Source organism: Phascolarctos cinereus, unplaced genomic scaffold (genome assembly GCF_003287225.1).
Source record: "Phascolarctos cinereus isolate Bilbo 61053 unplaced genomic scaffold, phaCin_HiC Scaffold_4;HRSCAF=312, whole genome shotgun sequence".
NCBI classification, from domain to species: Eukaryota; Metazoa; Chordata; class Mammalia; order Diprotodontia; family Phascolarctidae; genus Phascolarctos; species Phascolarctos cinereus.
Window position 1 is genome coordinate 352,928,428 of NW_027555847.1, and position 12,436 is coordinate 352,940,863.

The following is a 12,436-nucleotide window of genomic DNA, read 5'->3' on the forward strand; positions in this document are numbered from 1 at the left end:
GCTTTGTTGTAGTAATAACTACAGATTTTTTTCCTTATTAGGCGAGCCAGTGCAGCTCTGAACTGCTTAAAACGCTTTCATGAGATGAAGAAACGAGGGCCTAAGCCTTATAGTCTTCATTTAGATCACATTGTTCAGAAAGCAATGGCAACACACCAAAAAAGGGATCAATACCTCCGAGTTCAGAAAGATATTTTTGTTTTGAAGGTATTTATGTGAAGCCTGAATTTAAGTGATTTTGACTTGTGACATTTCTTATTTCAAACTGTGTATGTAGTTTTATGTAAAAATATTTTATTTTCATAATTCTCATTTATTTTCTTTCTGTGGGAAGCATTTAGAATTAATATTTTAACTTTAATAGTTTTTAGATGCCACTTCAACGTCTATGATTGAATTATATCCTTAAATGATAAAGCCTCTTGCGGGGTAGAGGAGCACATTGCAAATTTGGTGGGGGTTTTTTGTTTGTTTGTTTTTTTGGTGTGTTTATCTGATTAATTTGATGTAAAATAATTTTCCTTCCCACTTTCTGTTGGCTCAGGATACAGAGGAAGCTCTCATGACCAATCTTAGAGACAGCCAAGTTCTTCATCATAAAGAGAATCTTGAATGGAATTGGAACCTCATAGGCACCATTCTTAAGGTAGGACAGAGTATTTTGTGATTTGATGAAATGGGTTTAAGTATATACTTCTTATTGCCTCAGATCCTGTTTTTGATTGTTGGTTTTTAATGCCTCCATAAATATTTAGGAATTGATGGTTTAAAAGACAGTTTCTACATAATCCGTTATCTTTTTTCTAGTGGCCAAATATAAATCTAAGAAACTATAAGGATGAACAATTACACAGGTATGTAAGAACTACATAAATTCACTACTTGGGGAATATTACCCCATAGTTATTAAAATTAGTCATTCAGTATCATATACAACTTGTATTCATTTCTTTTATACTAAGAAGTATGTAGGCCTGTGTGGCCATGGGTAAGTCATTAATGTCTGAATGTTCCAGGCAACTCTCCAAAACTGTTATGTCACGGATACGTGTCTTTTGAGCATCGTTGTGGGGAAGTTCCCCGTGCTGATGAAGCCACAAATCCATACCCCAAAATAATATTTTAATTGGAATAGATAAATTGATTAATTTGGTCATAGTGGGGTATTTTTTTTAATTCACAAAAAGGTTATGTTGTCTGCTTCATGCAAACTTTTTTATTTTAAAATTTAGGAAATTTCCTGTCTTTTGAAAATGTACGATTTTTATTTCAGTTTTGATACAGACTAACCAATTTAGTCATTCACTAACCTGAATTTCTCTAAGAGACCTTCACAGAGTATGGTAGACTAGCATATCACAGTGATGATAACAGGCATTCAATAAGTGTTTTTAATTTTGGTAATTATTGGTTAGATTATTTCCAGCCTGATTTCCTCCATATATCACCAAAGCTGGTGACTGTTTTTAACCTGCCCCAGTAGCTCCATTTTGTTCTGTCCTTGAGTGATTTGTGGACAACCCTTGACCACCCAGTCGTTTTCTTCATTCTTCACCCCTATTCCCCAAGACCCAACCTCCTTTTTTCCTGAATAGCCTAGTAATTGTGGGAAGTCTTAGGTGATCAAGGCAGAGTTTAGGAGCACCTCATCTGAGTCATTCTGTAGACAGTGTACAAAAGTTTTCTCGTTAGAAATGCTGACGTTCAATTAGTCTAAGCCATTTTGGGGTAGGGAAGGTTTAATATTACTTTAAGAATTTCTTTAGTGACGTTTTTAATAATTTAGATTTTCCACCAAGTTTTAGTGATTACAGTGTATATATGAGACGACCATGTCATTGACATTTTTTTGGTTAATTATAATAATAAAAATAATAGTAGCTATCATTTATGTAGTATTTTAGAATTTGTAAAGCCTTCTACATATATTCTCGTTTGATTCTCAGGACACGCTGGGAAATCAGTGCTAGTATGATTTCCATTTTACAGGGATGAAAGAGGAATGATAACTTTAACAAGGTAACATGACTAGGAAGTGTCAGAGGGAGAATTTGAACTTTGCTCTTCCAGACTCCAAGTCTGATTCTTTTTCCATTATTTCACTTAGCAAACATTCCCTGCAGTAGTGATGATATTTAAATCTGAGAAACATGTATAATATTGTACTGACAGAACACAGCGGTTAATTAAAAATATATTAATATCTTTTTTAACATCCCAGTTATTTCCCAATATGCCCTTCCTACTCAGAATCCTGTCCTGTTAACTAAGATTCAGAAACTAAGACACAATTCAGGAAAACCATCTGATCTCTCTTCTACAACGAAAAAAGTGGCACTTGATTATTTTAGCTGAGAATAGGATGTGAAAGAATAATACTTTGTGGCATTCGTGATCTTTGTGTAGGGAATTCTCAGTATTGAAACTCTTATCAATGCATGTCACAACCCCTAAGACTTAGGTAAGTTCTAGGAAGTTGCCTAAGATTAAGTGATTTGCCCAGAGTCACACAGGTAATAAGTGTCAGAGGTGGATTGTGAACCCAGGTCTTATTGACTCTTAAGTCAAGCATTATAACCATTATGCTTATATTGAATTTCTTTGATAGAATAAACTATAGTAGTGATCAAATTAAATTATTTCAAATTAACTTGTTTTGATTTTTTGCTGACTTGTTAACCATGGAAACTAAGAAGTCATAGAATTTTGAAACTTGCTTACTGTTACATAGTATGACACGATTTTGTAGAATCATGGAAAAAACATCTCCTGTACTACATAGGAAGATTGACATCTAAGAGTCCCAATAACTCACGTCCTCATCTATCCAGCTTCATCCACTGGCTTTTATAATGCCTGTTTTTTAAGTTTTTTTCAACTTTGTAGTTTGTTTCATCTATTTTATCAAAAAATACTTAGGTTACAGTGGTACCATTTAGAGTGAACTGTGCTACTTAGCATTTTTATCAGTAACTTGTATAAGTAAATAGATGGCACATCTGCCAAATTTGCAGCTGGACAAATAAAATTAATAGGAATAACTGACACTGGCTAACAGTAAGGTTACAAAAAGATCTTGACAAACTTTAGAATATTGGGCTGATTCTTATTTGATGAAACAGTTATAAATGAAACACCTTAATACTTGTGTTCAGAAAATAATTTTTACAGATACAAAATGAGAAAGACTTACCTAGCTTGGAAACAGAGATCTCAAGGGCAGAGGGGATAGAGGAAGGGGGGTAGTGTACTATGAACTCAACATGATTCAGCAGTATGATTGGGCAGTTCCCAAAGTGAATTCAATCTTAGCTTGCATTCTAAGAATTCTGTTGCCCTAGTTAGAGGTACAAATACTCTATTTCTAGAGTATTTGTTCAATTTTGCGTGCTACAATTTAGAAAAGATATTGATAAACTAGAAATTGTCCATGATAGGGTAACCAAGAAGGGCCTGGAAGTCAAACTATATGAAGTTTGAAGGAACTGAGTATCTTTATTTAGCCTGTAAAAAAGATTTGGAGGAGCACATGATGACTGTTCTTAAGTATTTAAAAGCCTATCTTATGAAAGAGGGTTTCAACTTGTTCTAAATAGCCTCAGTTGGCAGAACTAGAAGTAGTGATTAGAAGTTGCAGGGAGGCTGTTTTAGGCTTAATATAAGGAAAAACTTCCCAGTAATAGATAATAAGAGCTATCCAAAAATAGAATTGATTGCTTTGTTAAGTTTTCCCTGTTTTGCAGGTCTTCATGTAAAGGCTAGTGATTGGCCTCTGAGGTTCCTGATTTTGTAAACTACTTTTTAGGATTTATACCAAAAGGTATCTTAATGGGGTAAAACTGTTGGTCTAGTATATTCCCTTCTCATCCCTTTATTCATAATGGTCTATCATAGTAATGTAAAATTCATAGTTGAGAAGAATTTTAGAGATAGGTGCATATAACTGTTTTTATATGCCCCAGAATCCTAGGAATGATTTTACATTTTTAAATAAAATTTTATTGTATTTACAAATGTAAAAACCATTATTACTTCATGGGGCCATACAAATTAGGTGATAGGCCCGATTTGGCCCTCGGGCCAAAATTTGAAGATCCCTGATCAAGTTCAGCTCTCAGAAAACTCAATGATTTTCCCCCAGCAGAACTAGGATTTGATTTCATGCCTTCTATCAACATGGCCTTTTATCTACCACAGATTGTTTTAGATTTAGAATAATTATTCCATTGTGAGAAAATATTAACTTTCTAATCTTGATCTTAGGTTTGTACGACGACTACTTTATTTTTACAAGCCCAGCAGCAAATTATATGCCAATTTGGATCTGGATTTTGCCAAGTCCAAGCAACTCACAGTTGTGGGTTGCCAGTTTACAGAATTTCTTCTTGAGTCTGAAGAGGTGAGGTATATTTTTACTCTGAATGTTTACCAGATCAAATGATTATGCTTTGCCAGGATAAGGAAGACACTAGTTTTAATATAGTTATTCAGAGTCAAGTTTAGAGGAGACTATAAGAATATAAGCTGTAAGAATTTCTGCTGTCCATGTAAAGCTAAGTCCAAAGACTCCAAGAAGATTTGTACAAAGGTGGATTCTGCGGCTATGACATCCCTTTGAAATCTGTGAGCATACCACTTGTAGAAGCTACTTTCATGAAGAATCTTGTACTTCCCCTACACAAAATAACTTCCACCATCTCGCTTCCTTTGTTAATTTTCATGTCCATTTATGTTCCCACATAAAGAGAAACCTGGGAAGCAATCTAAAGGTGGGAGCAAAGAAATGAAGTTTTGTAACTATGCATGTTAACAAGGGTAATGTAGATCCTCCCAAGTCTCATTGAAGAGATAATTGACTGCTGGATTCACCTTTGGCACTCTGATTTCTTTCTCTTTGCCATAATACTACATAACCCTGTAATATACTTTTTTATGTAATAAATGATCTCTTCCTTCCTGGTCAGAAAAGTTCTTAGAAATGGAAATGACTTTTCTCTTTCTTCCCACTTGAATGTTAACTCCTTAAGGTCGGGGACTGTTTTTAGTTTTGGATATGTAACCTGAGCTTGAGTCTTTCCAGTAAGTTGTGAGTGCCTATCTGGGAGGGCAGCTTTTTAGAATCCTAGCCTTCCTCTCAGCACCTTCTGTAGCCTCTTTCAGCTCTTCCTCCATGAGTCATTGTGTCTAATCCTCCCCTTATTTCAGCTTCCAGCTATCTGCACCCTGGAAGGCCTCCACCCTGAGGCTGAACCCCTAATTATGAGGATAACCCACCTGAACTTGGTCCTCAATGATTAACAAAGCTTCTACCCAGTCATACCCACCCTATGCCAATGATTCTAAGCACCCTATCCCCAATGTCATTACTGAAACCCCATTTTCTGTCCTTCACTGCCTGCCTTCTTGTTCCCATTTCCTTTAACCAGGTGCTTCCATGTACTCCTCTAAAGCCTCCCTCCTCTTCCACCCTGCTTCCTACAATGCCTGCTTCATAGATAACAAACTTGCTTTTATCTTAAATCTTTTCCTTTCTCAATCTTTCCATCTTCTTTCACGGAGACTGGGCCACTTATTACAACACTGGTTATACTTTCAACTCCTCTCTTCCAAAGCCTACTCATTGATAGAGCTGAGGGAGTTGGAATATTCTTTGCTCCCCACTTAACACTTCCAGGCTCCCCTTGGAGGTTCATTCCATCTATTTTTACCATGCAAACAGTGTTCTGGTAGCTGTTATCTGTTGACTTCTAGGTTATCTATTTTGTGTGTGTGTGTGTGTGTGTGTGTGTGTGTGTGTGTGTGTGTGTGTGTGTGTGTATGCGCTATATATATTATATATGTATTATATATAGATAATATATATGTATTATCTGTAGCTATTATCTGTTGACTTCTAATGTGTGGCTCATAGTCTTGCTCTTATACTAGGGGACTTAAGTATACGTATTGATACTTTCTCAAGCACCCTTACCTTCCATTTCCTCAGCTTGCTCATTTCATGTGACCTCCTCAATCCCATCTTAACTACATGCAGAAATGGTCATACCCTTGATCTTGCCATCACTCATAAATATTCTTTTACCATGTTTATGAACTGTCTTGAGTCCTTGGCTCCCTTATCAAATTGTTGATTATGCTCTGCCAAGCCTCAGCCTTAGATCACTGCACCATTTACCACCTTTGTTCCTACATACTTGCTGCTAAACACAGATGGAGAAAAATCATGAAACTCTCCTGACTGGGTCAACTACAGATTTATGTCACATAATCAACTGATTCTTCAATGTGGTGAGGCAGTCCTACTCTTTCTTCTTTATCAACTCATTGCCCCTCTCTATGCAGCAGCTCTTCCACAACTTTTCAGTCCTCCTTAGTCATGGTGTGGCTCCCGCTGTGTCCACCCTCTCAGCTGAAAACCTTGCCTCATATTTCTTTCAAAAATTTGAATTCATTATCTGGAAATTCCCTCTTCCCTCCTTATCTCGCATCACTTAAATGCCTGCTGCCATTCTTTCCTCTTTCACTCTGTTCTCCTTGCCAAGGCAAACCCCTCAACCTGCACAAACAATCTTATACCAACCCATTTTCCCCTCTTCATCCATACTCTCATTAATCTTTAATCTCAGTATGTTTCCTGCTTTCATCAAATACTCCCAAGTCTGACCATACTCAAAAAAATTGTTCTATCCATCCCTTCTAGCTACCTATATAGAAGGCCATCTATAAACGGTGCCTCCATTTCCTTTCAGTCTCTTCCTCACTTTCTGCAGTCTGGCTTCTGACTTCATCATTAAACTGTAACTGCTCTCTACAGTCACCAGTGACGTCTTAAGAGATCTAATAGCCTTTTCTCAGTCCTTATCCTTGACCTATCTGTAGCCTTTGATACCATCTATCATCTGCTTCTCCTTGATATTCTTTTTTCCTCTAAGTTTTTGTGACACTGTTCTCTCTTGGTTCTTCTGCCTACCTGACTGCTCCTTCTCAATCTTCTTTACTGGATCTTCTTCCTTTACTACTTTTTACATGAAGAGGTGGGCTTTGTCCTCCCAAAGGCAAACCCTGTACACATACTCATCCACTGACATTGATTTCCTTGTTCATGACTCTCATGAAGCCCTGTACTCAACTCCCTGCTTTTTCAGTGACTGAAAAAAATATCTCATCACTCAGATGCCTTCTACCACTTCAATCCCTCTCACACTCACTAACCACAAGTATATCCAAGGCTCTGTCCTGAGACCTCTTCTCTTCTCCTTCTGTATTCACTTGGTCTCATCAGTTCCCATGGATTCTTTTATCTGTGTTAATGATTCTCAAATCTGCTTGTTTACTCCAACCTCTCTTCTGACCTCTGGACTCACATTTCCTATTGGACATGTTGAACTGGAAGGCCTACAGCCATATTAATCAACATGTTCAAAAACTGAACACATTGTTCTTCCCCTTAAGGCTTCCTCTCTCCCTAATCTCTCTTTTGTTGTGAAGTGTACCTCTATCCTCCCTGTCATGCAGGATCACAATTTAAGTGTTATCCTTGACTTTAAAATCTCTGACTTACCATATCCAATCTTCTGCCAAGTCTTGATCAGTCTATCTTCAGAATGTTTCTTGTATTTACTTCTCCTTTGATACTGTAACTACCCTGGTGCAGGCCCTTATCATGTCACATCTGAATTGTTGCAGTAGTCTGCTGATTGGTCTCTCTTCCTCAAATTTCCTTCTCACCATTCCAGTCCATCTGCCATTAAACTGTCAAATTGATCTTCCTAAAGCATAGGACAGATGATTTCACTTATTTAACTCCAATAGTACTGTTACTTCCAGGATCAAAGTTAAAATCATCCTTAAGCATTTAATATTTATAATCTGGCCACTTCATACTTTTTCTCTCTCCTTATACCTTACTCCCCCAACCATATGTTCTGTAAATCCAATGACACTGGCATCCTTGCTGTTTCATGCCCAAGACACTCAATCTCCTGATTCTGGACGTTTTCACTTCCCTCCCAAGTTTGGAATATTTTCCCTCATCTCCGATCCCTTGGCCTTCTTCAGGTTCCAGCAAAAATTCTTACCTTGTGCAAGAAGCTTTTCTTGAACCCTCTTAGTGAAAATGCCTTTCCTCTGTTGACTAGCTCCAGTTTGTCCTGTTTGTACACAATTGTTTGCATGTTGTCTTCCCCCCATAGACTGAGTTTCTTGAAAGCACAGAATATTTTTTGTATATTTTTCTATTCCTAGCATTTAGCAAGCGACTGGCACGTAGTAGGAACTTGATAAATATTTGTTGACTTGATCTAGAAGATGGTGAAGCAAATGGTTAACAATGCCTAAAAATATAATACATGCCAGATAATACCAAACAAGGCTTGATAAAGTCAGATTAAGGTTGTCTTTTGTATACCAAACCTGGTGGATATTTTTGATAGAATTTGATACAAGATTATTTTTCAGTAGTGTTTTTTTGAGTGTGAAACATTCACCAAGTTCCACATGGCAAAGATGTATTAAAAGTCCTCAGTAAATCTGAAAGCACTAAGTAAATATGCTTACTGTTTCTTGATTAAAAGTAATTTTATTAATACAGCAAATTAGACTTAAATGGACTTAAAACAAAATTACTCTGAGTCCTTGAATAAGAAATGAGAAAATTAAAGTAACATTTTGATTGTAATAAGACTTTTGTATTTGTCAGTGAGGTAAGAAAATAGAGTTTATAGCATATTTCTTTAAACCAAATATATGTATATTGCTACTGGTTCACAATCAGGGAAGTGTTATATATTAGTTACATAAAATTGGCTCTTGCTATTCCAATTAATAGCTTGTCACTTATAGTCAGTGAAACTGATAGGAAATGCATTTATTAACATTTTAATATTTCTCAGCAAAACTTACAGTTTCCAAGACAGTTTTAGAATACTAATGATTAAACTAATTTTTCCTTCACTAATTCATGAATCAGCAGTATACTTGATTAAAAACTGATTTGGTATTGGAAGTAAGCTTCTGGTTTTTCCTTTAAGTTTTTCTGTGCATATATTATTAGGAATATTTACTTTATGTTCTGGGTAAATATAGACTAAAAATCTGAGACGGTTGTTTTGGTTTAGTTTTTAGTAACTAAGTGTTCCCACTTGAGAATAACAGGATATCTGGTAAGTAGTATAGGCAGCTGGTGGCACTGTGAATAGAGCCCTGGGCCTGGAGTCAAGAAGACCTAAGTTCCAGTCTCAGACACTTACTAGCTGTGTGACCCTGTGAAAATCACTTAACCTGTTTGATTCAGTTTCCTTAAAATGGAGATAATAATAGTAGTCAGGGAAGAAAGAGTGGATGGGTACACTCAACTACCTCCTGTTGTTGTTGTGAGGATCCAGTGAGATAATATTTGTAAAAAATTCTTAATATAGTGCCTGTCACATAGTAGGTGCTATAGAAATACTTGTTCTCTTCCCCTTTCCCATTGCTAATATTCGTTTTTTTGTTTTGGTCAGTTAGGATCTCTTGGCTTTTTTCATTTGTTTTCACCCTTTCTCTTTCCCTCTCCCTCTGTCTTACTCCTTCATTCTGCTCCCCTTTAAAATTTTGTTTGTACTTAAGGTGAATTTCTACTAAGGAGCATTGTTCATCTAAAGCTTTTAACCTTTTCTTATTTTATTATTCTTCTCTTTTTTTAGGATGGGCAAGGATACTTAGAAGAACTAGTAAAAGATATTGTACAATGGCTTAGTTCCTCATCTGGAATGAAACCTGAACGAAGCCTTCAAAATAATGGTTTACTGAGTACCCTTAGTCAACACTACTTTTTATTTATTGGAACACTTTCCTGTCATCCTCATGGAGTTAAAATGCTAGAAAAATGCAGTGTATTTCAGTGGTGAGTATCCTACTGTTTATTTTTCATATATAATTAACCTTATTTTTTATTCCAGGTTAAAAAAACACAAAACATTTGGTTCTGTATTTGGTTAAAATGTGCATCTGGTCACTTAAAGTTTTAAAAATGCAAGACCTAAAGAGAAATAATGATTCTTTCATAGTTCAGCTCCTGTTCGGTGTGTATTATTCTGTTTCATATACAAAATATATTCTAATATCTTTTTTTTCCCCACTTTCTCATTAGTCTTCTTAATCTCTGTTCCTTGAAGAACCAAGATCACTTATTGAAATTAACAGTTTCAAGTTTGGACTATAGCAGAGATGGATTGGCCAGAGTTATCCTTTCCAAAATCCTAACGGCAGCTACTGATGTGAGTGTAACATGGCAAAGAAAAATGCATTTTCTGAACAACCATAAAAACAAAATAAATTTAAAATTTGGAAATACTGGTTAGTGGTTGCGATCACCTTAGTAACTTGTTCATTCCTTCTTCCTACTTCTAAAGCACCTGAAGCAATATCCATCTTATAGTTCCTAACTTGCAGTGGTTTCATCTGTTTTTGCAATGGCTGACCCCATCTCTATAATGCACTTAGTACCCTCTTCTACCTCTTAAAATTTCTGATTTCCTTTAGAGTTTAGCTCAGAGGCTTCCTTCTGCAAGAAGCTGCTTCTCCTGATGCCTCTCAACTCCTAGTGCTCTCCCTCCCCAAATTACTTTGTTTTTATTTAACATATGTAAGAGTGTGTGTGTTTTCTCATCGGATAAAATGTAAGCTCCCTGAGCACATAGACTTCTGTTTTTGACTTTGTGTCCCCAGCATCTAGCACTATATCTGGTAGATAGTAAACTGTTAATATTTGTTAATTGTGAAGCTGTAATTAAAACCAGTATATCCAAAGGGAAGTCTTTATTTGCTTCATTTGATACATGATATAGAGGATAAAATATCTTCTTAGCAGAAATTATAATCAACCTTGACACTTTTTTGAGTCAACTAAAATAATTCAGTGTAGAAAATCAACACAGTGATAAAGTAATAAGGTACTTCTCATTAAGATTATGTGAAAAGTCGAATTCTTGATATAAAGTAAGAAAGACAAGCATGGTTAATAATTTTATCTTTTTTTTTTTTTACCTTTTGCAGGGCTGCAGGTTGTATGCAACAAAACATTTAAGAGTATTATTAAGGGCCAATGTAGAGTTCTTCAGTAACTGGGGCATTGAATTGCTAGTGACCCAACTACATGATAAAAATAAAACTATTTCCTCTGAAGCTCTTGATATCTTAGATGAAGCATGTGAAGACAAGGTGAATATTTCCTTTTGGTTATGAGATGATTAAGTGTGGATGAGAAAAATTCTTCGCTTTTAAAATAATGAGATTATTTTATAACTAAATTTACTGTTCAGCTTGAGTGAATGATTGATTAAGCTAATTCCTAGTTATCAGTTATTTTGTCCAATTGATAATTTGTCTGTTTCTTTTTAGGCCAATCTTCATGCTCTCATCCAGATGAAACCAGCCCTATCTCATCTTGGAGACAAAGGTCTGCTTCTCCTTCTTAGGTAAATATTAAGCAAGGGTTTTTTTTTTGGGGGGGTGGGGGGGAGTTGTTGTGTTTGTTTTTGCTTACATCACCTAATTGACCCTTCTAGCACACAAATAATAAGACTGAATCTAAGTAGGAAAATTCTGGAGAATAACTAAGTATGACTGTTTCTTTAGCAAGTAGTCCTCCGTATTTTGCAAATAGGACATATTTCAAAATTTGGGGTATTGTTCAGTGTTAAAATACTTCTTTGTCTTCACGTACTCCTTTTGTTTCTTATTTTTTCTTCTCGCCCTTCTCTGTCTTGCCATGTACTCTCATATACAGTCAGAGAGGGACTCAGTGGATTGTACTGAATAGAATACTAGGTAGGAAATCTGATTTTATGACCAGTAGCTATATGACTTTAGATGAATCTTTTACCCTATTTAAACATCAGTTTCCTCATCTGGAAAATGACCTGGTTAGATCAATTAATTTCCAAGGTCAACTCCAGCTCTTAAATTTTATGACTGTGATCTCATTTATCTGTTTGCAAAGAACTTTCAAGTATCCTAGGATTAAAGGTATTGTACAGATGAAAGAGTCCTCAGTTTCTTAGTTATGCAGGATGTATCTCATAAATATAGCTTTCATAAATTCTGGATATTGAATCTTTAATTTCTTCTATTACTTTTATAGATTTCTATCCATTCCGAAGGGGTTTTCCTATCTTAATGAGAGGGGTTACGTAACAAAGCAAATGGAAAAATGGCAAAAGGTAACATTTAATTGAATCAGGAGATAAAAGTTTTAAAATTTTGAGGGTGGGAAAGATATAGTGATAAGTTAGATATAGTTAGAAGGCTTTAAACAATGTCATGTATTCCTATAATTGACATTGGGTTTCATGCCCCAACAAATTAGATACTTTATACATGTCTATGAAACTGATATTAAACTTCCATAATTTCAGATTTCTGAATTAGCTGCAAAAATACATGTTCCTACAGAGAT

The 12,436-nt window shown here is 35.7% G+C and overlaps 1 protein-coding gene across 3 annotated transcripts in view; it reads left to right on the forward strand.

Moving 5' to 3' along the window:
* Window positions 1-12,436, forward strand: part of RICTOR (RPTOR independent companion of MTOR complex 2) — a 125,504-nt gene that overhangs the window by 82,794 nt on the left and 30,274 nt on the right. For all 3 annotated transcript variants that reach the window (XM_020996096.2, XM_020996115.2, XM_078153211.1), the window contains exons 17-25: window positions 42-207; window positions 545-646; window positions 808-854; window positions 4,264-4,399; window positions 9,684-9,883; window positions 10,130-10,256; window positions 11,035-11,199; window positions 11,380-11,456; window positions 12,122-12,200. In XM_020996096.2, the coding sequence (XP_020851755.1) occupies window positions 42-207; window positions 545-646; window positions 808-854; window positions 4,264-4,399; window positions 9,684-9,883; window positions 10,130-10,256; window positions 11,035-11,199; window positions 11,380-11,456; window positions 12,122-12,200 (1,099 nt within the window). The remainder of the gene's footprint in view (window positions 1-41; window positions 208-544; window positions 647-807; window positions 855-4,263; window positions 4,400-9,683; window positions 9,884-10,129; window positions 10,257-11,034; window positions 11,200-11,379; window positions 11,457-12,121; window positions 12,201-12,436) is intronic.